Source organism: Microtus oregoni, unplaced genomic scaffold (genome assembly GCF_018167655.1).
Source record: "Microtus oregoni isolate MIOR12 unplaced genomic scaffold, Mior012 000015F_ref0000493, whole genome shotgun sequence".
NCBI lineage: Eukaryota > Metazoa > Chordata > Mammalia > Rodentia > Cricetidae > Microtus > Microtus oregoni.
Genome location: NW_024543074.1, coordinates 31,260,614 through 31,287,970, shown reverse-complemented (window position 1 = coordinate 31,287,970; position 27,357 = coordinate 31,260,614). Strand labels below are relative to the sequence as shown.

The following is a 27,357-nucleotide window of genomic DNA, read 5'->3' as shown; positions in this document are numbered from 1 at the left end:
AAAAAAAATTACCTGATCACCTATTTTATAGCATTGCATGCATAGGTAATTTAAAAGTATAAAAGATTTAGCCTGCTGGCCTGCGAAAGACAAGTTCTGCATAATAGGATTATAAAATGACCAACTCCTGAATTAACAATTTAAGTCCAGAGACAGTAGTTGAAAATACCTCACCAGATCACAGGGACAGCCAGAGTGAGTAGATTTCCTGTCATATTCGGCAACAGCTGTGCCTGTATCAAGTTAGCCAAATCCGATTTCTGCCTTTCAAGGGCACTTGTGGAGGCCACGGAGCTTCTCTGTTCACAGGGAGAGTTTGATAAATAGCACACCTTTCCTCCCACCTTAAGTAAAAGTATGTCGTACCCACCTCACTGGAGCTACAGCTAGCCTGGAGCGTTTGCCTATGCCCTAGAAACTTGTGTTTGTAGCTCCTTCCAGGATGGGTAGAAATATGCATGAGGTATCACACAGCAGCCTGTCTCCCCTGAGTGGGAGACATCCATGCAAATCCTCCAGAAAGGCAGTAGAGGTTTTATCCATTCTAACCCTGCCTTGCCTTGTTGTTCACTGTCTGTCCCATCACCACTGCCTAACCCAAGACTTCACTTTCTCCCTCATGTTTAGACTGTCAGACTTCAAAGGAATCTATCACCCGTCTTTCTAAAACCTGGGCCTTGCCTAGGAATTTTCTTTTAATATCCGTCACCCAGTGCTTTCAGCCACTGCGTCAGATCCAAAGCTCAATCCAGACTCCTTCATGGCTCTAAGCACCAACGGATCAATTAGCCTGACTCTCCTCACGTCAGGCTCATCCTGTCAAAACAGCTTTATAGGCACGAGAGTATGTAGGCACCTGGCTTTGAATTCTGTGATGAATGATAGAACATCCAAGCCAGAGCAACAGCGTCCGAAGCCCCAGATCCCCATCCCCTATCAAATGCCTATAAAGAACCCTAGATCATCCTCTGTCAAATTATTTATAGGTGACAAGAAATATTTCTAATTATATCCATTCACAGCCACAGTCAGTGAATATTGTGCAAAGAGATTGCCAAAGATGGTTTTGCCAAGTAGGTCCCAGCTAGGACAGCTGAGGTGGCTGCTGTGTTTGCAGAACGGTCTCTATAAAAGTGGAGCCGAGATGCCTGTGTCCCGTCCTTCCTCAAACCCTTAAAGGTATGTATTCATGTCAGAATGTATGGCTAGCTGTGCACTCCAGATGTGAGGGAATTTTCATTTAAGGGACATCACTATGCCTACCCAAGCTTGACTGTCAACATCCCTGAGAAAGACATTACATACAGTGTAGTTCTAGTATTTTGTGATTAAATAAAAAAGAGAAGAAAATGCCCAGCATCTCTGTTTTTTCTTTCAACAGTACTTGCTGCCTCAAGCTTGTCTCCTTCTCCATCTGGTAACACAAGAGGTAAGAGAAATTTCTTATTACCCTCCAAAGAACAAAGAGGCTCTGTCTAGTATTACATTTTAATGAGTGACTATTTTATTTTCTTGTTTATTATTGGGTATAGGAACAACTGATCTTTTAAAAACAGCTTCTCATAAAACTTTGACTTTTCAAGTCTTTACTCAAACAGAATTTTATACAATTTCTCTTTTACATTTTTTCTGGGACTTCATTAAGAAGGCAACCCTCATTCATATTTAATGTGAACTGCTATACAATTTAACCAATAAAAGAGGCTACAAGGTAAAATAAAAAAGTGTTGTTCCAGAAGTCAAAATTTCTGAATGCCAATCCAGGATTTTCACTGCTTCCAGCTCCCTGGGTCAAGCCAGCTAGCTTTTACATGTCTTCAAACACATGTGTTGCAAGGGAATTAACACCAGACCTGGATTTAGGTAGCTGGGCTCCTAGCTCGCCACTGCCACTTACCACCTTTGTGATCCTGGATGACCCTTTACCTTGCTGAACCTTAATTTCCTCACCAGTAAATCAGAAGGGCAGATCCTCTAGCTCTTGCTGTCTAGAATCTAAGCCAGTGGCTGTCAAGGACTCTTCCACCAAATCAAAGTACTCGGTGGGTCCCCCCCCACACATATGCAAGAGTGGATAGATATATGGTTAAAATCATGTGGAGAACATATAGAAGAAAGAAAACCTGCTATGTATTAGATAATTGATTTAAATGAGTTTATATTTAACATAGTAAGTAATAACAATGTAGAAAAAAAGGTAGAGGCTTTATTGCTTCCAAGGAAATAAATGTTACTTGTTGACACTGGAGGCAATTGCTACTGTGTGAACAGATCCCAACACCACACACCAAGTCAGAGGCTCCTTGAAGGCTTCTGATGTAGAGGTGACCAGAGACTGCTAAGACATGAGTAGAGGGATGATGTCCTTTCTGTGTTTCAGAAACTACTGCCAAACAGCAACCATTAGAGCACAGTGTGTAGCTGATTCAAAAGTCCTTCATGTAAAAACATAGAAACAATGTTGTAGAATAATATTTGAAGAAGAAAAGCTAACTAACATCCACAGTTTCAGTATCTGTCCCCTGAAAAGGTATCTCAGCTTTCATGTCTCAACATAAGCCTTTACCGATTCTAAGTTACTGTATGTGGGAAATTTCATATCTGACTCCAGACTGAGAGGAAGTTCACTGTGTATAACAAAAGACCAAGACTCTTTCTGGAAAGTCTACAAAACATTGAGGTTGGTGTCATCATTGACCCTAGCAACCAACATGTCATTCTCTGTACCACCCCCTCCTCCACTCCACAGAGGTTTTCACTCTGGTTAGAGAGATTATTTTGTTTTATTTTAACCAGGAATTGTCAGTTGATTTTTCTTTAAAAAAAAAAAAAAGCCTGTCGGTTTTGGCTTGAAGCTGCATGCTGGCTATCCGTCTCAGGAGAGAAATAAGAAACGTGATGTTTTCAAAAGGAGAAGGCAGGAGAAAGAGAGAGATGCCTTAAGCCTATAAAGGTCAGGCAGAAACAGGTCAGATGCTGAAATCGTGCAGACTCAGGGCAGTGCAGCTGAATATGCTGCCACCAGGAGGCTTGTTAGCATCTGGGGGCCTATTTTTCTCAGCTAATCCTTTGAAGTTGTTTTTGCTTGGGTAACTATGACAACTTGTGCAGAGTTTAAAAAACAGAGAGAAGGGACTTGATGTTGACCTGGAACAAGATGATTTTTGTTATTTACTGCTTGCCTTGGGCTAATATTTTATTAATATCCATCATGCTTATTTTTTCCTTTCCTTACTTAATAGTTGTCAGTTAACTGGGAGTTTGTGTGTAGTAAATAGTCAACCTGAATTTAGATGTTTCTTCTTTCATACAAACAATAGTTTTTATACTAGGTTTTAATGGTTTGTGATAAAGGAAAATGGTTAATTTTTTTTTTTTTGAGACAGAATCTCTCTGTTATGTAGCTCTGTCTGTCCTGGAAGTATGTAGACCAGGCTGGTGTCAAAGAGGTCTGCCTGCCTCTGCCTCCTAAGTGCTGGGGTTAAAGTATCACCATACTCAGCAATATTTGGATTTTTAAAAATATATTCATTAAGATGATAAGGTTAGAAAAATTATTTTCCATTTCTTTCTATCACCCCAATGTAAAACAAACAAACAAATGGATCAGATGGGTAGGGAAAGGAAATGAGGTAAAAACAAATAAACAAAAAAGGCACAGAAGTAAAGATACTGCACACACTTGTGTAGTAGGAGGCTGTTTGTTGGTTCCCGGCTGCCCAGACTAGAAATAACCACACAGAAACTGTATTAATTAAATCACTGCTTGGCCAATCACTTAAGCATATTGCTAGCTAGCTCCTACATCTAGAATTAACTCATTCCCATTATTTTATATTTTACCATGAGACTTGTGGCCTACTGGCAAGGTTCCAGCTGGCAGCTTGCATCTTTCCCCTCTGGTGGCTACATGGCCTTTCTATGATTCTGCCTTCTTTCTCCCAGCACTCAGTTTAGCACCCCCTCCCCCCACCTCACTCTACTCTGTCCTATCACAGGCCAAGGCATTTTCTTTATTCATTAACTAGTAAAAGCAATACATATACATAAAAATCTCCCACACTACACTTACAGTCTGACAAATGTGGTTGGATGGGTATCCATCCCTCCACATCTCTCCACTGTGGTTTACAATAGAGAAGAAAGAGCAAAAGCTTCAGATGTCACTAAAATTAAACTGCCAACACAGGGCTATTAGGTATTCTTGTCTTCTCTTAGCTCCCTGGTACAGTCCACAGGAGGAAGAAGAGAGTTGGCAAACAAAGCCTGTGAAGGTGAAACCCACAGGCCAGGCTTGTCATTCATGTCCATCTCTTTTCCTAGGCGCAGCTGGCCCTGAGCTGCCACCAATAGCCTGCAGCCATGAGTTCCGACGCCGAGATGGCCGTTTTCGGGGAGGCTGCTCCTTACCTCCGAAAGTCTGAAAAGGAGCGAATCGAGGCTCAGAACAAGCCTTTCGATGCCAAGTCATCCGTGTTTGTGGTGGACCCTAAGGAGTCCTATGTGAAGGCTACGGTGCAGAGCAGGGAAGGGGGCAAGGTGACAGCCAAGACCGAAGGAGGAGCTGTGAGTAAAACCAAGAGGGTGGAAGGGAGGGAAGCAGGAACTATCTTTTTCTCCTACTTAGGGGTATTAACTGGATCCTTCCATTCTTAACAGACTGTCACAGTCAAGGAAGACCAAGTCTTCTCCATGAACCCTCCCAAGTACGACAAGATCGAGGACATGGCCATGATGACCCACCTGCACGAGCCCGCCGTGCTGTACAACCTCAAAGAGCGTTATGCAGCCTGGATGATCTACGTGAGTGTCCCTGTCATATTTAATCAAAACCATATACTTTTTCTTGTTGAAATGCCTCATTATGTCAGTGATCCAAATTTGGGTGTCTTTGAGAATGCACATGCAGAGAGCTCTCTGGTTAAGTGCACTCATTGGCTATCTGGAACGTTGGTACTGCATCAGATAGCTGGAGAACCGAGGGAAGCAACCAATGAATGAACCTTCACGAGGATCAGCACTTCTTTAATTCCTCTCCCCTTGCTCACACAGCATTATTTCCAACTTGGAGCGATGAGGTGATTTCTAATTGAGCAACTTTGTCTTTGTCCACAGACCTACTCTGGCCTCTTCTGCGTCACCGTCAACCCCTACAAGTGGCTGCCGGTGTACAACCCCGAGGTGGTGGCGGCCTACCGAGGCAAAAAGCGACAGGAGGCCCCACCCCACATCTTCTCCATCTCTGATAATGCCTATCAGTTCATGCTGACAGGTGAGTGTATCCATAATCACAACATCTACAAGCACTAGAAAACACGTGCCGAGCCATAGCAGAGGCAGCGCATGGCCAGTACCTTGAGGAGGAAATGTTTTGCATACATGTGATGGTAGCAATGAACAAAGCAGAAAATTTGATCTAGAGTATGATGCACCAATTACAAAAGCATAGGGAAATTTTTTTATACCTCTATGCTAGAAATCTCAATTTGTTGATGCTAATTCCAGTCAAAGTTAATCAAAACTGGGTATCGACCCCATGTCTTAATTACATGTATTGTTTCATCTCACTTAAAAAGGAAGCTTTTAAATTTCACAAGCACTATAGGAAAAGCAGCCTGGACATTTAAAACATGCCAGGATTCTGACCTATGAACCAGGTAAATGAAGGGGCCAGGAAACTGACGCCAACTGCTTCTTGGATGATTCTCATTGGTAAAAGAGTGAACTGGGCCATTTCATAATCCACAGTTCTTCACATTAGTGATAACAGCCGTGTGATAATTAACACACGTTTTACTCTTAGTTCTTAAGCCTTGTGAAAACAAGAGCAGAGATTTAGTAGCGTCAGTGCTTTCACTTATGTGACATGTCCGCGGTTTCCCTTCACAGATCGTGAGAACCAGTCCATCCTGATTACGTACGTAAACAACATGCCTTTCTGTCTGCTGAATTTTGATTGCTCGGACTGTGCCTCCTGCCTTATATTCTGGTTTCTCGTTTGGTCCTCACAGTGGAGAATCTGGGGCCGGGAAGACTGTGAACACGAAGCGTGTCATCCAGTACTTTGCAACAATTGCAGTCACTGGGGAGAAGAAGAAGGAGGAGGCGACTTCTGGCAAGATGCAGGTGAGTCTGATTGTCACAGTCAGAGTCCAGGCTCTGTTGTCTATCTCAGGCAAGAAAGCCCTGAGATGGGAGAACTGATCTTTCCCTTGTAGGGGACCCTGGAAGATCAAATCATCAGCGCCAACCCCCTGCTGGAGGCCTTTGGCAACGCCAAGACTGTGAGGAATGACAACTCTTCTCGCTTTGTAAGTGTCTTGGTTGCCCTGTTTATGTGAGCATCACCTCCACAATTCTACATACACTGTGTTAATGTATTTTCTATGTATTTGGTCCATAGTTAATGAAATAATGTCTAGCTTTAATCAATCCTCCTTTGCCTTCTTAAGGGTAAATTCATCAGGATCCATTTCGGTGCCACAGGCAAACTGGCTTCTGCAGATATTGAAACTTGTGAGTTAATAAACACTGGTGACTGAGAATCTTTCCCTTGGGGGCACTCATATTGGAAAAGCCTTGCCCTTGATTCTTCCGTGTGAATTTCAAAGCTTAACTTTCTACTTTTGGCTTTTATTCATGTAAAAACGTGCCTACTATGCCTTTCCAGATCTGCTGGAGAAGTCCCGAGTCACCTTCCAGCTCAAGGCTGAGAGGAGCTACCATATCTTCTACCAAATCATGTCCAATAAGAAGCCAGAGCTCATTGGTAAGGAGTATCTTGGTTTGTTCCCATCGAGAAAGCCACCATCTTGTCTATGCTGTTCCTCTGAAGCGTGGTGATGACCAGAGTAACTCTTCACTCTCTTCCCCACGCGTCCAGAAATGCTCCTGATCACCACCAACCCATACGACTTCACTTACGTCAGCCAAGGTGAAATCACAGTGCCCAGCATCGACGACCAGGAGGAACTGATGGCCACAGATGTAAGTGACAGGGAAGAGGCTAGCAAGGCCCTTGTTAGTGCACAGCGCTCTCCTCCCATCAGAGTGGAAAGAACCAGCAGCGAGTGGGTCAGACAGTGTTATCATTCAGGCTTTCTTACACTTGGAAAAGAAATCACAGAATATTTAAATGCCATCCTACACATGTATTTACATTTCAAATAGCTGCAATATATGTTACGTATCTGAATGAGTAGAGAAAGGCCAGTAAAGTTCATGCCCAGGCATTTCAAGGCCAGCCAAGCCGTGACCTATTACCAGAGAAATGTGTAAAGAAACTCGGAGCCATTGCCATTCTCATGATTCTTTCCACGGGACTGTCCACATCTACAGGGGCAGAAGGCTGGGGCTGCACACTAAATTAGGACAACATAGGAAAAGAAGAAATGTACCGGCAAGAAAGTGTGTGGCTAACTCACATGCTGTCCTTAGCATCCACATTACTCAAATGATGTTTCTATTGGCTAAGAGGGGAAGAGCTCGACTTCTAAGCCATCCAAGTATGCGTCAGATATAAGGCAAAGTGGGACTGGGAATCAGGGAACCAGACCCCTAGTGTCCTGAGCGAGCTGACCACTGTGATAATTGTTCCTAATTCAATTCTTTCGACAGACTGCTGTGGACATCCTGGGATTCAGCGCAGATGAGAAGGTGGCTATTTACAAGCTCACAGGTGCTGTGATGCACTATGGGAACATGAAGTTCAAGCAAAAGCAAAGGGAAGAGCAAGCTGAGCCAGATGGCACGGAAGGTAACAACCCTGTTGTCACCATTGACATGAGCCTTTTCAGAGGTGGGGACCTGGTTGTGTTGTCTTTCTAATGAAAGGCAGAAGTTTTAGGGAGAGGAAATAACACATTGATACGTTGGTAGTTTACATAATTGAGCAAATATGTAGGAGCTTTATTATTTCGGCTCATTCTACTGTTCCTATTTTCCTGTGGGGTGTGTGTGTGTGTGTGTGTGTGTGTGTGTTATGGTGCTGATACTGAGCCCAGGGTGGCCATGGAAGAGTGGCCATGCTTTTCAGACATAAACAAATAGGCAGAACTCACAACCTTCGTACCTTACTGTGTGTGTAAATCCATTGTCACCAACATCATCATTTGCAATGTAGTTGTGCAAGTCTCCATCAGTTCCACTGTTCTTGGTTCTTCCCTGCAGTGGCTGACAAGGCTGCCTATCTGACAAGTCTGAACTCTGCTGACCTGCTCAAAGCCCTGTGCTACCCCAGAGTCAAGGTCGGCAATGAGTACGTCACCAAAGGCCAGACGGTGCAGCAGGTGAGTATGATCTAAGCCCCTGATTCACCTGAACCACTGGGACTCAAAAGGTCATGCCTGTATCCAGCTCAAACAACTCAACCGACCAACACTTTCCCTGAAGGTATACAACTCTGTGGGTGCCCTGGCCAAAGCCATCTATGAGAAGATGTTCCTGTGGATGGTCACCCGCATCAACCAGCAGCTGGACACCAAGCAGCCCAGGCAGTACTTCATTGGGGTCTTGGACATTGCTGGCTTTGAGATCTTTGATGTGAGTAATGAACCGGTTAGCAAACACACATTGGCAGTCACTTGACTGATCTTGCTGGAGCCCTGGAAACACTCTTCACAAAATACAATCTACAAAACACAAATTCCTCCTGAAGTGGGTCGGTGGAGGGATCTGAACACAAGGAAATGAGTGTGAATGGAACAGAGAGAACGCTACATTTGCAGGATTAGAGTCTCAAAGAAGGACCATGAACACTCATTCAAAACTGATCTTGGATTCAAGCCCGGCACCACAGAAACACTTGTTTAGGTTACCCTCAGTGACTATTTCAAAGATCTCCTATTTAACGTCATTTTGCCCAATATGCAAGATTTCATATTGTTCCTTGGAAAAGCATTTTGAGGATTTAACTCGATTTAGAATTATAACATCCTTTAAGAGATTATCTGAAGGCCTACCTCTTCAATATAATAGCCCTAAATGTCTCAAAATTTGAAGAAAATGTATTAACTGCCTTATAGATACAAATAGGGAATTTGTGACCAATTTCCTACATTAATCTCTTCCATAGTTCAACACCTTGGAGCAGCTGTGCATCAACTTCACCAATGAGAAGCTGCAACAGTTTTTCAACCACCACATGTTCGTGCTGGAGCAGGAGGAGTACAAGAAGGAAGGCATCGATTGGGAGTTCATTGACTTTGGGATGGACTTGGCTGCCTGCATTGAGCTCATTGAGAAGGTTTGTGTGACTTTTCAAACTTTAAAACAGGAATAACAAATTGTCTCTCTTACTATGTTAATTAACAATCCCAATTCTCATAGAGTAATTAGTGATATCTCATGATATGCCTGTGTGTAAAAGGTGTTCTCAGAATGTCATAGGTGATCTGTTACTAACAACTCTAACACATGCACATACAAAACACAGATTCACACCCCCCCCCCTCTGGTTTTTCAAGACAGTATTTGCCTGTGTAACCTGGCTGTCCTAGAACTTGCTCTGTAGACCAGGCTGGCTTCAAACTCACAGAGATCTGCCTGCCTCTGCATCCTGAGTGCTGGGATTACAGGTGTACCGCAGCACTGATCAACCAGTTCATATTTTCAACTGTTATAATCTCACACTTCCTGAGTTTTTTAATGGCATAGGGTATCACCATGTGACCCTTGTTGACCTTGGAACTCACTATGTAAAATTAGGCCAGCCTTAAACTCACAGAGATTCTCCTCCTCCATCTGTTTTCTGAGTGCTGGGATTAAAGGCACATACCATGAGCTTCTTTCTTTCTCAGTTTTATTTTTATGTGATTTAATTGGTATAGAAGAAAGGGATGAAAATATAGTTAGTCCTTTGACTAGCCAATTAATCTTGGTGTGGCTATGATGTATCCTCCTATGTATACTATATAACAAGGCAGTGCATAGTTGGTTAAGATTGGACAGTAATGTTGTATTCATCAATTCATTCCTTACTTGTGATTACTACCAAGTAAATTCACTAAACTTCTATTTGACCTTACCCTGGGAATGAGCTCTGATTTTCCCATTAAGTAATTAAGGGAATTAGTAATTAAGGAAATTAATCCAATTAGGTTAGAGCAACAGATGTATCATATTTATCTAGAACTCATTAAGCAACTTCATTGTCCAAAACTGTTGGGCTCTTGGGACTGGAGAGATGACTCAGTGGTTAAGAGTACCTGTTACTTTATCATGAAGTCTGGAGCTTTGATTCTGTATCAAGTGGTCCACAGACACCTGTAACTCCAGCATCAAGATCCTACATCTTTTTCTGGTCTCGATAGGCCTCCAAGCATACATATCTCTCTCTCTCTCTCTCTCTCTCTCTCTCTCTCTCTCTCTCTCTCTCTCTCTCACACACACACACACACACACACACACACACACACACACACTGGGATTTTGTCATGGTACCAAGAAAGAAGCTATGTGAAACTTGTGAAGATAAAGTCAAAATAAAATGCAATTGCCAGCTAGGAAATTTTCAAATATTCAGATCAAAACTCATAAAATTTTGAAGAAAAAAAACCTAGGATGGACAAGATAAGAAAATATCTTAATTTGGTGATGTATTAGATCCACTGTTTACCAAAACTACAAAACTTATACAGTCCCAAGGAAAACTATTTCCTTCACTAGTATTTCAACTTCTGGATTATCAAAATGATTTTTGAGAATGAATTTGTGAATTCATATCATCATCAATGCTGAATTTGCTTTCAGTCTTTCATATCAAATTTGTCTCAGAAAAATCAAACTGCTTCATGAGCAAAACCAACATATTATCAATGCTTAAGTCCATAGAGATGGGAGGTGAAGCTGGGAGTAGAAAGAGGAGATTCACTTTCTTCTTGGTGAAGTTGCATTTTTGGTCATCAGAACATAGTCTATCCTTTTCCCATCCTTCCCACATCTAGCGTTGTGGTGAAGGATGTTACACCCTGAGAAAGAAGTATTCAGAACACATATGAGTATACATAGTCACAGGATAAAAACTGAGCCTTGAGAGGGTACTTTTAGAATTTAATTTTACTCATTGAACACATTTGCCAGATGGTACAGATGAACTTTTAAACTAAGTCTTTCAGCAACATATATCTTATGCATTCTTCAGACAATGACTGTCATATTTTTGTTAGGAGAGGGGAGTAATAAATAGGATCTCATCTGTTTAATACATAAGTCCAAGTTCTTTTTTGGAATGCCTTCTTTTCAGGTTTGTGCCAAACACACAAACTACTGGGATTCTCTTTTCTAAAGGACTCATCACTATTTTCTCCCTTTTTAATACTTAGCCAATGGGCATCTTCTCCATCCTGGAAGAGGAGTGCATGTTCCCCAAGGCAACAGACACCTCCTTCAAGAACAAGCTATATGAACAGCATCTTGGAAAGTCCAACAACTTCCAGAAGCCCAAGCCTGCCAAAGGCAAGGCTGAAGCCCACTTCTCTCTGGTGCACTATGCTGGTACTGTAGACTACAACATTATTGGCTGGCTGGACAAGAACAAGGACCCCCTGAATGAGACCGTGGTGGGGCTCTACCAGAAATCTGGCTTGAAGACTCTGGCTTTCCTATTTTCTGGAGGACAAGCTGCTGAAGCAGGTAATTTTTTATAGTATCAACTCATTCTAAGAATTACAACACAGAAATAAACCATCTGTCAGAGACAATATAGGTCAGTGATTCTCACTCTGTGAAAGAATCAAATGAACATTTCACAGGGGTCACCTAAGACAATCACAGAACACAAATATTTACATTACAATTCATGACAGTAGCAAAATTTCACTTATGAAGTAGCGGTGAAAATAATTTTATGGTTGGGAGTCACTAAAACATGAGGAACTGTATTAAGAGGTGGCAGCATTAGGAAGGTTGAGAGTCACTGAAACAAATGTTGCAAAATCTACTCTGATAGTTCAGGCCAACATGAGTGAAATGAAAGAAAGTGTATTAACAACCGTGGTACAGAGGCAATAGGAACACAGTTGGTCCACAGCCTTGCTTATCAGTGAGAAAGTGGATCTAGAAGGCTCAGTGATTTGCTGCTGATTGTACCAGCTGCTCTTCCACATCAAAACCACTGCTTCCATCAAGGGTCCAGCTAAATTGGAGCTAAGGAAACCCTTCATCAGGACTACAGCACTAGGTGAACAGAATGAGGTTGTATTTCCTCCCTTAAGTATCTGAAGTCCAGATGTACAAGTGTCAACATGGGGACCAAAGAAAATAGAAATTACAAGTCCTTGCTGATGAGCCAAGCTCAACTACCTAGAAGCAAGCGTGCAACTCTGTCTGTTCTAGGGGGTGTGTGCACTGACAGGATCTTACTCCGCTGTCTTCTGGGTGTATCCTGCAGGAAGCAAAGCAGACACTGCTGATCTGGATGGAGTCAGGGAGTCCCATCTCTGATCCATATCTTCCAAGTTGTGCACAACTTTGTTCTTCCCTGGGTCTCTATAACCATGCCAGTGACTACTGTCTCTTCATCTAGAATTAAGGTAGATGAGTTCTGGAAGGCAAAAAGGGAATCAGTGCCACAGACTCTGGAGGAAACATGACCATGGTGTCGCTGGTACACACAAGAGGACTCAAAGGCTGCAGCGAGTAATCTCCATTTTGTCTTCCTGATTTTCAGAGGGTGGTGGTGGTGGAAAGAAAGGTGGCAAGAAGAAGGGTTCATCTTTCCAGACGGTGTCCGCTCTTTTCAGGGTACAGTATACTCTTACACTTAGAAGATAATTAAACTGTAGTTAATGAGAGATTTTAAAGGATGCTTATGGTAAAAGTGGGGAAAAATTAGTAGTATATATTTTCAATCTGAAAAATACTTCAGGAAATTTTTAACAAAACAAAGGCATGAGATATTTCCCCATGTTTCAAATATAAGAGATTTGGTAGTAAAGAGATTTTACATAAAATCAAGCCCTCATTTAAAAGTGCCCACTGTGTTCGAGACATCTACTCCATATAATCAAAGTCTCAATACACAAGTTTTCTGATTGGCAGGGTTTGAGAAAAACAATCTGAAATGGACTATTTTTGTATGATCAGGAATGTTCTAGAAATCCACCTTCCAGACATAGGCTTCCTCTTGGTCATCATGATTGGTTTGGATAGCTCATTAGAATGTGATAGAAAAAAAATACAGCTACAAGTTATTCTAAATGTCTCCGTACGGTTTTATAGGAGAATTTAAATAAGCTGATGACCAACTTGAGGAGCACCCACCCCCACTTTGTCCGCTGCCTCATTCCCAATGAAACTAAGACTCCTGGTAAGACACTTCTCATGCGCAGAGCAGCCTCAGTGTGGCTTCTCTTTAGATGTCTTTAGATGTAGAGTTGTATTCCCCTTTCCAGGTGCCATGGAGCATGAACTGGTCCTGCACCAGCTGAGGTGTAACGGTGTGCTGGAAGGCATCCGCATCTGTAGGAAGGGCTTCCCCAGCAGGATCCTCTATGCAGACTTCAAGCAGAGGTTTGTTTCACATCTTCCGATGTTTTATGTAGAGCAGTGTTAAATTTTAAATGTCATTTGGTTTGCCATTTTTTTTTGATTGACCCATCTTTTCAAGAGTAGCTACTACTATTCTATCTTTTATTTCTTGGTAAAGAAAAGTCATGTTTTAAATTTGCGTTTCATTTCAACAGATACAAAGTTCTGAATGCAAGTGCTATCCCAGAAGGTCAATTCATCGACAGCAAGAAGGCTTCCGAGAAGCTTCTAGGCTCTATTGACATTGACCACACCCAGTACAAATTTGGCCACACCAAGGTACCACCAGTCCAAATTGCTAACAGACATTTAGTACTTTCAGAGTTTCTGCTTGGGTGGCCATACCATAACAAGTCTCACTGTTCTCTGCCAAGGTTTTCTTTAAAGCTGGCCTGTTGGGAACTCTAGAGGAGATGCGAGATGATAAGCTGGCTCAGCTCATCACACGCACTCAAGCCATGTGCAGAGGGTATTTGATGAGGGTGGAGTTCAAAAAGATGATGGAGAGGAGGTGAGGAACAAAGCTTGTTTGCCTTTCCCGCCACCTTCACCACTGAACTCAGTGCAACTGTGATGGTCACTCGTCACATTTTTGCCCATTTGGACCTCTTTTTCTCCTTTCACAGAGAGTCCATCTTCTGCATCCAGTACAACGTCCGCGCTTTCATGAATGTGAAGCATTGGCCCTGGATGAAGCTGTATTTCAAGATCAAACCTCTCCTGAAGAGCGCGGAGACAGAAAAGGAGATGGCCAACATGAAGGAAGATTTCGAGAAGGCAAAAGAGGATCTGGCTAAGTCAGAGGCCAAAAGGAAGGAACTGGAAGAAAAGATGGTAGCTCTGATGCAAGAGAAAAATGACCTGCAGCTCCAGGTTCAAGCTGTGAGTAGCAGATGTGGCACACTGCCTTTTCATATTGCCTAATCAGGATGTAGCTGAGGACGAGCAATTCCAGGCTTCAGAGTAAACAATTTCTATCCAGGAATCTGCTGTGATTTCCTGCCTTTCAAAAACACTAAGATTCAGACCCAAAAAAACAACAGCTGCAAAGCCACACCCATGATGTTTATGGTCATATGTGCATCCTACACATACACATCCATGATGCTGATGTTCATTTGTGTATCCTACACATACACATTCATCATGCTGATGTTCATTTGTGTATCCTACACATACACATCCGTGATGCTGATGTTCATATGTGCATCCTACACATACACATCCATGATGCTGATGTTCATTTGTGTATCCTCACATATACACCCATGATGCTGATGTTCATTTGTGTGTCCTACACATACACATCCGTGATGCTGATGTTCATTTGTGTATCCTCACATATACACCCATGATGCTGATGTTCATATGTGCATCCTACACATACACATCCGTGATGCTGATATTCATTTGTGTATCCTACACATATACACCCATGATGCTGATGTTCATTTGTGTATCCTACACATACACATCCATGATGCTGATGTTCATTTGTGTATCCTACACATACACACCCATGATGCTGATGTTCATATGTGCATCCTACACATACACATCCATGATGCTGATGTTCATTTGTGTATCCTACACATGCACATCCATGATGCTGATGTTCATTTGTGTATCCTACACATATACACCCATGATGCTGATGTTCATTTGTGTATCCTACACATGCACACCCATGATGCTGATGTTCATATGTGCATCCTACACATACACATCCATGATACTAATGTTCATATGTGCTTTCTACACATACACATCCATGATGCTGATGTTCATATGTGCAGCTTACTCACACACATGGCTTTTATGTTCATATTTGCATCCTGCACACACATACATGATGTTTAAGTTATATGTACTTCCTATACATGCACATCCATGATGTTTATATTTATGTGTGCATCCTACACACATATACACACATGATACTTATGTTCATATGTGTATCCTATATACACATTCATGATGCTTGTGTTCATTTGTGTTTCTTCCACAGTCTGGTCACTAGTGAATAAAGTCAAGAAAATATCTTTAGGCATTTTCCTTTCTGTATGGAGCATCTCTTATACTAGAATATTCTCTTTCATAAATATTGTTGAACACTAACTAGAAAATGCATTATTTTTATCAGAGCAGAAAAAAGGCTAACTTAAGCCCTTAGTTGAATGTGGAAAAAAACTGAATCCAAGAATTAGTAAATTGCCTTTCCAAAAGGACTGAGGGCTAGTGGATTATATATTTTTGCAACAAAACTACTTTTTCCTGATTTTTACCTTCTACACGTGGATTCTTATGGAATGTCTTACTCTGTTTGATCAGCAGATAAAGATATTTGCATTTTGTCCTTTTAATTTTCTTAAACGTTGGCAATTGAATGGCCTATCCACTGAACAGCTGGTAGTCATCCATGAGTGTGTATTTGCAGATAGAGCCCATACAAATGGAAAGTCACTATTTCTCCCCTCAGGAAGCAGATGGCTTGGCTGATGCAGAGGAAAGGTGCGACCAGCTGATCAAAACCAAAATCCAGCTGGAGGCCAAGATCAAGGAGCTAACTGAGAGAGCCGAGGACGAGGAGGAGATCAACGCCGAGCTGACGGCCAAGAAGAGGAAGCTGGAGGACGAGTGCTCAGAGCTGAAGAAAGACATCGACGACCTTGAGCTGACCCTGGCCAAGGTGGAGAAGGAGAAGCACGCCACAGAGAACAAGGTACAGTTATTATTCACTTTGAAGCATTCACAAGTATTCATTTAGTACTAAACCTTAAATCTTAAAATTCCGGAACATGAAAGATAAAGTTACAACCATAACATGGTTTTGCATTCACCTTTATCCTCCATTGTATTCAGTTATGCAGCCTGCATAGGCTTCTGGCTGATGTTCTCCATGTCAGGCTAATGTTGTCCTAAGAAGTTTTCATGTACTTTTTCAAGCTTTCCTACCATCTCTTCAAATCTATAGGTGAAAAACCTCACAGAGGAGATGGCAGGCCTGGATGAAAATATTGCCAAGCTGACCAAAGAGAAGAAGGCCCTCCAAGAGGCCCACCAGCAGACCCTGGATGACCTGCAGGCAGAGGAGGACAAAGTCAACACCCTGACCAAAGCCAAAACCAAGCTTGAACAGCAAGTGGATGATGTGAGTAGGAAAGATAATCTTTCTCCTTAGAAGGGATGAAAGAAACGGTGGGGAGACAAAGCCATCAGTGGTCTCCATGAGCCTTGAGATTCAGACTTGGAGTCTTCATGCTATTTGTTTTCTTTTGAGATTTTTCTTGAGCATCTGACTAACAACATTTGGGTCAATGCTTGAGAACCTAATCAAAATCCTTTATCATTTAGCTTGAAGGATCACTGGAGCAGGAGAAGAAGCTTCGGATGGACCTAGAGAGGGCAAAGAGGAAGCTAGAGGGGGACCTCAAATTGGCCCAAGAATCCACAATGGACATAGAAAATGATAAACAGCAACTGGATGAGAAACTCAAAAAGTAAGTCTGATAGAATTCAGGGCTGGCTTCTCTCTGTGTCAGCACAGATGCAACATGGATTTAAATGTTTCTCAATTATTGCTTAATGACACATGAGGTAAAGAAAAAAAACAACGACAACTTTGGTTTTTCATTTAATTAACATGGCATTTTGCGGACTTGCAAAATAAGTACTTCTCTCTTTTTTAAGGCCAGCAGTATGAAAAATTTCAGTTATACAGAGATAGGGCTGTGGGTAAAACTGACCATAAGCTAATGTGTTGCTGTTAAATTAGGAAAGAATTTGAGATGAGCAATCTGCAGAGCAAGATTGAAGATGAGCAGGCCCTCGGCATGCAGCTGCAGAAGAAGATCAAGGAGCTGCAGGTAAGTCAATGGCTTCCATCAGTCTAACTCATCAGGAGAAACATGACTGACTCAAGAAGCTGAGTATGTTCTTCCTGCCACCCCCAGGCCCGCATCGAGGAGCTGGAGGAGGAAATCGAGGCAGAGAGGGCCTCCAGGGCCAAAGCAGAGAAGCAGCGCTCTGACCTCTCCCGGGAACTGGAGGAGATCAGCGAGAGGCTGGAAGAAGCTGGCGGAGCCACTTCTGCCCAGATCGAGATGAACAAGAAGAGAGAGGCTGAGTTCCAGAAGATGCGCAGGGACCTGGAGGAGGCCACCCTGCAGCATGAAGCCACAGCAGCTGCTCTTCGGAAGAAGCATGCGGACAGCGTGGCTGAGCTTGGGGAGCAGATTGACAACCTGCAGCGGGTCAAGCAGAAGCTGGAGAAGGAGAAGAGCGAGCTGAAGATGGAAATCGATGACCTCGCTAGTAACATGGAGACTGTCTCCAAAGCTAAGGTCTTTCCTAACTTCTTGATTTATCTGAAATACTTGAAAGCAACTATATACTGTATGTGACTCTAGCCAGCCACACTGCATGCAATCTGAGATTTTCTGATTGACATAGCTATACTGAATGGAATTCCTCAAGTGTACACACCTTATTTTTTAAAATCACCTTAAACTTTGTTACTATGGCCACAACAGTAATAATGCAATGACAAGGAAAAGTCCCCTACTCATGAGGTGGGCCATAAATAATGTACATGTTTCCCCCAAAGAAAGGAACCCAGTTCTGATGCGCACATATTCACTTAGTCAGTAACCTAAGCTCCTCCGCTGCCTCCCGAATACTGTGTGAGGCTTTGACAGCAGCATAAATAAGATTCTGTGCCTGTCATAAACAGTTACAGATCTCTAAATCTCAGCCTTCTGAGTAGACATGTGTCACCTTGCTCTGCTTCCCACCACAGGGGAACCTTGAGAAGATGTGCCGCACCCTGGAGGATCAGCTGAGTGAAGTGAAGACGAAGGAGGAGGAGCAGCAGCGCTTGATCAATGAGCTGTCGACCCAGAAGGCACGCTTACACACAGAGTCAGGTCAGTCCATGAGCGCTACTGCCTTTGGAATAGCAAGCAGGGAAGGTCGGGCCCCTTTGGGAAGCAAGACTCATGCCTTGTACAGTGTGTGCAGTGTGTGCACATTTATAGATTCTTACTCCTTCACCTTTAGGGTCTAAGATGGTTACAAAGCCATGACTCAAAGCTTTAACCAAAGGGGCAAAATGTATCTCTTAGGCTTAGAGGGTTTTGTTCCCTCCACCCTAAAACACCAAAGGGAGTAGTGCACCAACACTCTGGAGACATTGCACTGTGTGAAATAAGGAGGGTCCAATGCTATCCCACCTCACTCATGGCTGAGACAAAAGAATTCAATCATTCATGTTTTCCCTCTCAGGTGAGTACTCCCGACAGCTGGATGAAAAAGATGCTATGGTTTCCCAGCTCTCCAGAGGCAAACAAGCATTCACACAACAAATCGAGGAACTAAAGAGGCAGCTAGAGGAGGAGACAAAGGTAAGAGCCCCGAGTGATGCTTTCATTCGTGGGACTGGGCAACCTGACACACTACTAACTCCCCCAAAGAGGCTACCAGCGATCAGAACACAAACCCACACCATACAATTTGGGTTTTTTTAGGCCAAGAACGCGCTGGCCCACGCCCTGCAGTCAGCCCGCCATGACTGTGACCTGCTGCGGGAACAGTATGAGGAAGAGCAGGAGGCCAAGGCTGAGCTGCAGAGGGCCATGTCCAAGGCCAACAGCGAGGTGGCCCAGTGGAGGACAAAATACGAGACAGACGCCATCCAGCGCACGGAGGAGCTAGAGGAGGCCAAGTATGGGTTTCAATGAGTTAGACAGAAAGAAAGCAAAGCAAAGGAAAGGTGAAGGGAAAATGGGAAAGAATATTCATGCAGCAAAGAATCATGAAATAATCTCACAATTTCCATATCTGTATAATTAAGAGGACCATCTGCATAATGTCTAGGCTCCCATTCAATCACAACATTGTTGAGCAAATGTATCCTCTACAGAGCTGTCAGGGTTAATTCAGCTTCAGAGCCCTCCCCCTTCCTCCTTCTCTCTGGTTTTGTAGATATGTTTGATAACGCTTGAGATGGAAAAGAACTCACCCGGGAAATCAGAGTTCTGAAAGGGATAAAATGGACTCTAAGAAGTAATCCTGGAAAAACCTGTGGGCACACAGAAATAAAAGATCTTAGGGGAAAACATGCTTTCCTAATCAGCAGCTAGGCAGAGTTTATTGTGGCAATCGATTCTTCCCTTGGTCACTCACACTGACCACCTCCTCAGGAAGAAGCTGGCTCAGCGTCTGCAGGATGCAGAGGAACACGTAGAAGCTGTGAATTCCAAGTGTGCTTCTCTTGAAAAGACGAAGCAGCGGCTCCAGAATGAAGTGGAGGACCTCATGATTGACGTGGAGCGGTCTAATGCTGCCTGCGCTGCCCTCGATAAGAAGCAAAGGAACTTCGACAAGGTGGTCCACCTGATCCGTGAAGTGTCCCCGCTGGGGGAAAGGGTGTTATGGCTGGGTTCAGAGTTTAACTAATGTTGTGCGTGTAGGTCCTAGCTGAATGGAAACAGAAGTATGAGGAAACTCAGGCTGAGCTCGAAGCCTCCCAGAAGGAGTCCCGGTCTCTCAGCACCGAGCTGTTCAAGGTGAAGAACGCCTACGAGGAGTCTCTGGATCAACTTGAGACTCTGAAGAGAGAAAACAAGAATCTGCAACGTGAGTCCCAATCTTCCCCATCCTCCTTAGCCCAGGCTGGACCCTCCCATGTTGCCCACCTTCCCCATCCTCCTTAGCCCAGGCTGGACCCTCCCATGTTGCCCACCTTCCCCATCCTCCTTAGCCCAGGCTGGACCCTCCCTTGTTGCCCACCTTCCCCAGCCTCTTTAGCCCAGGCTGGACCCTCCCTTGTTGCCACCCTCCCCATCCTCCTTAGCCCAGGCTGGACCCTCCCTTGTTGCCACCCTCCCGATTCTCCTTAGCCCTGACTGGAACCTCCCATATTGCCCACCTTCCTGATCCTGCTTATCCCTGGCTGGACCCTCCTGTGTTGCCCACCTTCCCCATCCTCCTTAGCCCTGGCTGGACCCTCTCCTGTTGCCACCATTCCCACCTCTTCCTCTCGTCTGTTCTTCCACAGAGGAGATTTCTGACCTCACTGAGCAGATCGCAGAGGGAGGGAAGCATATCCATGAGCTGGAGAAAATAAAGAAGCAGATTGATCAGGAAAAGAGCGAACTACAGGCTTCTCTAGAGGAAGCAGAGGTATGCACCTTGTTTGCTCAGTTGTCCACTATATTGGGACTCAGACTAAAAAGAGAATGACAACAGAGGTCGACCATTTTGTGGGCTTTAGGGGGACAATGCTCATCATCAAGGAAAAGTCTGGCATACATATATACGTCACAGGTGCAGAATCGGTGCTCTAAACGGAGATGTGTGAAATTCTGGGGAGGGGGCTCAATGGCTCTTTGAGAAGTCACCATAGCGAGGTCACCAAAATGTCACTTTTATTAAAGGCATCTCTTGAACATGAAGAGGGCAAAATTCTACGCATCCAGCTTGAGTTGAATCAGGTGAAATCTGAGATTGACCGCAAAATTGCTGAAAAAGATGAAGAAATAGATCAGCTGAAGAGAAACCACCTCAGAGTCGTGGAGTCCATGCAGAGCACGCTAGATGCGGAGATCAGGAGCAGGAATGATGCCCTGAGGATTAAGAAGAAGATGGAGGGCGACCTGAATGAGATGGAAATCCAGCTGAACCATGCCAACCGCCAGGCTGCGGAGGCGATCCGGAACCTCCGGAACACACAAGGAATGCTGAAGGTACCTTGGGGGGTGAACCCACACTGTGCTGGCAGGCGAGGTGTTGCTGTAAGCTCGTCTTAAAATTTTAGGAAAATTACAGGTCATAAATCATCAAAGCAATGTGGTAGCAAGATATAAAAATTGTATGTTGAAAAGACGCTAAATTCTGCCTGAAAGGTCCAAGAGAGAATCTGCTTTGTCATCTGAGACAAAATGAGTGGTAAATATGTGGAGACAGAGTGTTGACAATTTAGCCTTCCAAGTACGAGGACTGTAGGCATGACCTACCAATTCTGACTCCTGGACTTCCTTCTTAAATATGTAAAATAATGTAATCAGGTTATCTGATTTTTGAGGATACTTTTCTGATACAAAATTCCATAGATTTATCCATGATTGTTTTTATGATTTGGGATCTGAACTAAAACATCATGTCATTAATGGTACTTGTAGATGTCCCTATTGAATCAGGCTCTGAGTTAGTAAGATCCAGGTGTGAGCGTGATATTAAATCCGAATCCACTTTAACTGGAACACAAGTCAGAGCTTCTCTTATTTCTGTGCAGGACACTCAGCTGCACCTGGATGATGCTCTCAGAGGCCAGGATGACCTTAAAGAGCAGCTGGCCATGGTTGAGCGCAGAGCGAACCTAATGCAGGCTGAGATCGAGGAGCTGCGGGCATCCCTGGAGCAGACAGAGAGGAGTAGGAGAGTGGCGGAGCAGGAGCTGCTGGATGCCAGTGAGCGTGTGCAGCTGCTGCACACCCAGGTGAGGTTTAGGACCAGGCTTACTAAATGCCTTCCCTAAAGCTAAAGGCAGTCTGCGGGGATGTTCACGAGATATACAAGTAATGTTGGCCATTGTAGCACAGATAATAAAAACCCAGAGACACATATTGGGGTTCAAGCTGAAAGATCAGAGAAGTAAAGCGATCAATCACTAGACAGCACTTACTTCTACAAAGTCTTCAGACTGAAAAAAGATTGAGTTCCTGTCTCATCCCACCTTATATCCCTCTCTAGTGCTGGGATTAAAGGCATGCACCACCACAGCCTGGCCTCTGTGGCTAACTAGTGTGGCTGTTGGGATTAAAGGGGTGTGTCACCACTGCCTGGCCTATATCACTGACTAGTATGGCTGGCTTTTCTCTCTGATCTTCAGGTAAGCTTTATTTGTTACATCATAAACAAAATATCACTATAGGCAGGGATACCTTCCCAGGGTTTGGGGAAATGCACAGAACGATCTAAGTATGTACTGAGACATAGACGGTTCACAAGTCCACTCAAAGGCTGGTGGACTTGTGGACTTGGAAGGATCTAGAGCTTAAAGCTTATATAAAGAAGCACAGAAGACCACCCATGAGTAACGCATACAACACTGGTGGCCGTCTTATCTTTAGAAACTCTACACAGCAAACAAACAGTAAAAAAATGTAAAATTAATAACTCATCACTATATTTATTATTATGTGTGTACCTAAAATTAACATCACAGGATCTATAAAGAGCTCTTGGGTTCAAATTCCTGGAGCCATATTAGTGCTAGCTACCACTTGTGTTCTACAGTGCATTTGTTAAGTAAATGTTGGCGGTTTTTTTTTTTTTTTTTTTTTTTTGCAAAAAAGTATACAAAAAACATTCAAGGGGGCTGGAGAGATGGCTCAGAGGTTAAGAGCATTGCCTGCTCTTCCAAAGGTCCTGAGTTCAATTCCCAGCAACCACATGGTGGCTCACAACCATCTGTAATGGGGTCTGGTGTCCTCTTCTGGTCTTCAGGCATACACACAGACAGAATATTGTATACATAATAAATAAATAAATATTTAAAAAAATTCAAAAGGGTAAGCAAAAGTGTTATTAATGGTTGTTTCTCGTTACTGAGCATGTATTACTTTTGTCTTTTGCTAATACGCTTGCCTTCTACTTTTTAAATAATAAACCTATGTAACAGACTATTTTGAACACTGTAATTATCTAAAATCAGCAATTATGAAAAAGTTCAAATCAATATTCTAATTTTAAAAATCAAATTAATTAATATTTAACACTTTTCTTACTAATTATGACTATCTAGAATTAGCTCTTTCAAATACTATTAACTTTCCAAAAGCACGGGTATTCATGATTGGCCCACCTTTTGTACCAATAAGGATGCTATTTAAGAACTTATGACAAAGAGTCAGTCAACCAATACCGATGAGCAGCTAAAACTGATAAGTTATTTTCATCAGCGGTGTGCTACAAAGCAGTTTGGAGCTGGAAGATTTTACTCTGTGTTTTTATAAGTATCCATGGATAACAAGGAAATCCCTTTGGCACAAGAGATTAAATTTTACATGGAATCATTTATGTTTTAGAACCAGGGATATAGGTAGAAAAAACCACAAATTTGGAAATGACTTCTAATTTTGTTTTTATTCTGAACATTTCTAATTATCAGCTTTTAGGTATTATTAACTAGTTATAAATGTTATTAAATGTAGATTTTCTTTTTTTTAAATTGCAACAGAACACCAGCCTCATCAACACCAAGAAGAAGCTGGAGACAGACATTTCCCAAATCCAGGGAGAGATGGAGGACATCGTCCAGGAAGCCCGCAACGCAGAAGAGAAGGCCAAGAAAGCCATCACTGATGTGAGAAGGGGGCAAGATGGAGGTGACAAACCTGAATCCCATTGGGCCTTCTTAGCCCTTACCCAGCTCTGTTTTATCATTCACCAGGCTGCCATGATGGCGGAGGAGCTGAAGAAGGAGCAGGACACCAGCGCCCACCTGGAGCGGATGAAGAAGAACATGGAGCAGACAGTGAAGGACCTGCAGCACCGTCTAGACGAGGCTGAGCAACTGGCGCTGAAGGGCGGGAAGAAGCAGATCCAGAAACTGGAGGCCAGGGTGGGTGCCGGCCTGTTCTTTCCGCTCCCACCCTGTGCGTGCGAACAGCCACAGGCAAACTGTTACCCATGCTCTTCTCTTCCAGGTGAGAGAGCTGGAAAATGAGGTGGAAAATGAACAGAAGCGCAACGTTGAAGCCGTCAAGGGTCTTCGCAAGCACGAGAGAAGAGTGAAGGAGCTCACTTACCAGGTGAATGGCCTTCCCTTCTCGGCCAGGTCCCCTGTGTCTGCGAAAATAAAGATGGAAGGGTAGTGTCAGCTGACAACACTCTGTGTTTGCTGGGTCTTTCAGACCGAGGAGGACCGCAAGAATGTGCTCAGGCTGCAGGACTTGGTGGATAAGCTACAGACTAAAGTGAAGGCCTACAAGAGACAAGCTGAGGAGGCGGTGAGTATCTCCACAGGAAAGGAGTGCTCCAGGACCATGTGCGGTTCTGTGAAGGACCCAAGTCCCTCTCATTCAAGGGACTTTCTTCTAAGGCAATGAACAGGCCAGGAGCCCCAAATTAAGTGGCAAAATGAATATTTATTTGAAAAACCAAGATTTTGCTACAAATTTTCAGAGCTTTAGATATTCTAGTTCATTTCTCTGAGATTGCATCAAGTTACGCTTCAAAGGAGTTAACACAGAAATGCTTCGCCACTGCCCTATTCTCACCATCTAGAACATTCCAAATTCCCAGCATTCATAGGGACTATCCAAAAGAGGGCCTGAATTATTCTAAGCCTTCCCTGACATTAGGATTAAATCCAGTTCTGAACTTTAAAAAACATTCATCTTTCTCATTGAGTAAGTGCTTCACTCTGCCTCGGGGCTCTCTGTACCCAATATCACTCCTGTGCCCTTGCTTTAAAGTTGGTTTGCAGAAACAAGATGGAATAACATCCCTGCTTCTGTGGCCTCTGTATAGTCACCCAAGCATCCCCATTTGAAAAGGAGTCAAGTGAAAGAGACTAAGGAACAGGAATAGGGTTGCAAGCACTCTCATTCATGTAGTCAAATCCATGGGAGGTTCTGCCCCAAATAAGAATGCCACCAAATGACAGGACCTTTTACTTTCCCATTCAGGAAGAAATCCTGTAGCTTCTTTTAGCAACAAGGGAAATTAGCGAGCAGGAAATGTCAACTCTTGTTCTTTCTGATGTATGTCCATTCACAGGAGGAACAATCCAACGTCAACCTGGCCAAGTTCCGCAAGATCCAGCATGAGCTGGAGGAGGCTGAGGAGCGGGCCGACATTGCCGAGTCCCAGGTCAACAAGCTGCGGGTGAAGAGCCGAGAGGTCCACACCAAAGTCATCAGTGAAGAATAATAATCCATTCTTCTGTTGAAAGGTGACAGAAGAAATCACAAAATGTGACGTTCTTTGTCACTATCCTGTATATCAACTAAATAAAATCTGCAGATAATTTTGCAATCAAAAGGTTCATTTGTCTTTTAATGATAAACTCCAGGATGTTTTAGAGACCAACTTATTTCTTAGACATTTGTTTGGTACCTACTATGTGCAGAGACAGGAATACCACTCAATCAACTTTACCGACCATTGAGTACGTGTCTGGTACAAAAATGGTCACCAAGGAAATGAGTTATCCCTGTCTTTGAGGAACTCAGCTGAGAGGGTGGGGGGACAAATACTTCAGACAGATGTGGAAGGGTATACATACGCAGACAGAAGACTAAAGATAATGTATGGTGAGGATATAAGGTGATACCCAGGAGTCCACAGAGACTTCTCAGAGGAGACTGTGAGTTCCTTCCTCAGAGACGAGCAGCCAGTTACCAGGTAACATGGGAAAAAAGACGACCCCTGTAAGAGAAAAACAAGTATGAGATCCACAGTGTTTTAGCATAGACATCATGGGCAAAGGGCAGCAGGTGAGGCCAGACACAGAGAGGGAGGGGCTGACAGTGAATGGTATGGTCCCTCACACAGCACTAAAGAATGAGGGCATGGGTCAAACGGCTCTGATTTCACAAGGAAGACAGTTGGTCAGCTCTGGTCATGGGGCAGGGGGAGGAATGAGCGGGCTAGAAAAGACGGAGCCTGTGAAGGCTGTTCAGAAGGCGAGCCCCAACTAGAGGCAACCCGGGTGGAACGAATGAGATAGCAGCAGAGCGAATGCAGGTTCTCACGCTGACGTAGATGAGGCGGGGAAGTGCGAGAGAAGTCAGTTTCACAATGTTCAGAACATCAGGTTACATTGCGGTTACCCGTTTTATTCCATCTCAGGAGAAACCCTTCGCCTTAGAACCCTTCCCCTTCCAAGAAGAATGAATAGAACACTTAGTTGAATTCTCGTGTTGACCTTTGGACAGAACTTGACTTTTCTTAATAGCTTACACATTTTAAGGAGGAAGGATAAAGAGAATTCATTCCATACTCTCAAAAAAAAAGAGCATTTTATCATAGCCATTGAGTGATTTTTTTCTTTAATACTTTCTTGAAACCTCAAATTTTTTATTTTATTGGGTGGATGTTGAAAGAATAAGGTAGGAAAAGGCCAATTTCTCTTTTTTCCAGGGGCAGATATCCCTTTCTAATGAGGAGGACACTTTGAGACATCGTCTTCCCTTGCCTGGGAACCTAATTAGCATGAGGAGCTGGCTTCAGCAAACGAGAATTTTGAAAGCCTAGAAAATAATTATGAAGAACATCTTACCTCAGCCATGATGAAGACTAATGAAATGTCTTATGTGGAGTAGGCATTTATCATCAAATTTTAATTAAGCTCTATAGAGTTAACCTATTGACCCCCAAGCCCTAGGCAACAGTCGTATTATTCTGTCTCCTGACTATGTAAGTGATTGCTTAAGCAGAGTTAAGAGTGGGTTCTGTTATATGTAGGTCGATTTTTCTGCCTCGCCTTAAAGCAGCAAGCTTAGAGATCACAGTTGTTCTGGTTAACATTTTTCCTCAACTTCCTCACAGACTGGGTGGGTTTCAGCCTCCTTTCTGTGCCTTCTAGAATAAAGCTACACCATATGACTTCAGACTGCTCGCAGGATATGCTACCCTTTCTTTCATCGCTCTGGGATATTACGAAATAGCTACACCTTCCTGAACCAAGACAGCGCGCATGCAAAGCACAGGCTGTATTGAAATCCCAGTGTATACAAATGTTCTCATTGCAATTAACACTTCATCTGAAGTGACTGGCTAACCAGCTAAGAAGATCTTGGGGCTGGAGAGATGCTCCGAACC

At 43.3% G+C, this 27,357-nt stretch overlaps 1 protein-coding gene across 1 annotated transcript; it reads left to right on the top strand.

The window, feature by feature from the left end:
* Positions 1-1,381: 1,381 nt before the first annotated feature.
* Positions 1,382-25,569, top strand: LOC121456396 (myosin-4). Its single transcript, XM_041664494.1, has 39 exons — positions 1,382-1,429; positions 4,324-4,566; positions 4,660-4,803; positions 5,116-5,272; positions 5,890-5,917; positions 6,012-6,126; positions 6,219-6,311; positions 6,453-6,516; positions 6,671-6,769; positions 6,884-6,987; positions 7,618-7,756; positions 8,170-8,288; positions 8,392-8,541; positions 9,074-9,244; positions 11,322-11,631; positions 12,668-12,741; positions 13,219-13,306; positions 13,392-13,509; positions 13,683-13,806; positions 13,902-14,038; positions 14,154-14,409; positions 16,007-16,249; positions 16,502-16,678; positions 16,882-17,027; positions 17,303-17,393; positions 17,481-17,870; positions 18,326-18,452; positions 18,811-18,929; positions 19,053-19,249; positions 19,728-19,911; positions 19,998-20,163; positions 20,585-20,709; positions 20,964-21,272; positions 21,821-22,024; positions 23,768-23,893; positions 23,981-24,151; positions 24,237-24,341; positions 24,444-24,539; positions 25,312-25,569. Exons 2-39 carry the CDS (start codon positions 4,363-4,365, stop codon positions 25,462-25,464), a joined length of 5,823 nt encoding a protein of 1,940 aa, XP_041520428.1. The 5' UTR covers positions 1,382-1,429; positions 4,324-4,362; the 3' UTR covers positions 25,465-25,569.
* The last annotated feature ends 1,788 nt before the right edge of the window (positions 25,570-27,357 follow it).

Bases quoted from the DNA above. Each gene is read 5' to 3' on its own strand.
- LOC121456396 (XM_041664494.1), top strand. From the start codon at position 4,363: ATGAGTTCCGACGCCGAGATGGCCGTTTTCGGGGAGGCTGCTCCTTAC. The intron at 6,312-6,452 runs GTAAGTGTCTTG...TGCCTTCTTAAG, and splicing joins ATGACAACTCTTCTCGCTTT to GGTAAATTCATCAGGATCCA. The intron at 17,028-17,302 runs GTAAGTCTGATA...CTGTTAAATTAG, and splicing joins CTGGATGAGAAACTCAAAAA to GAAAGAATTTGAGATGAGCA.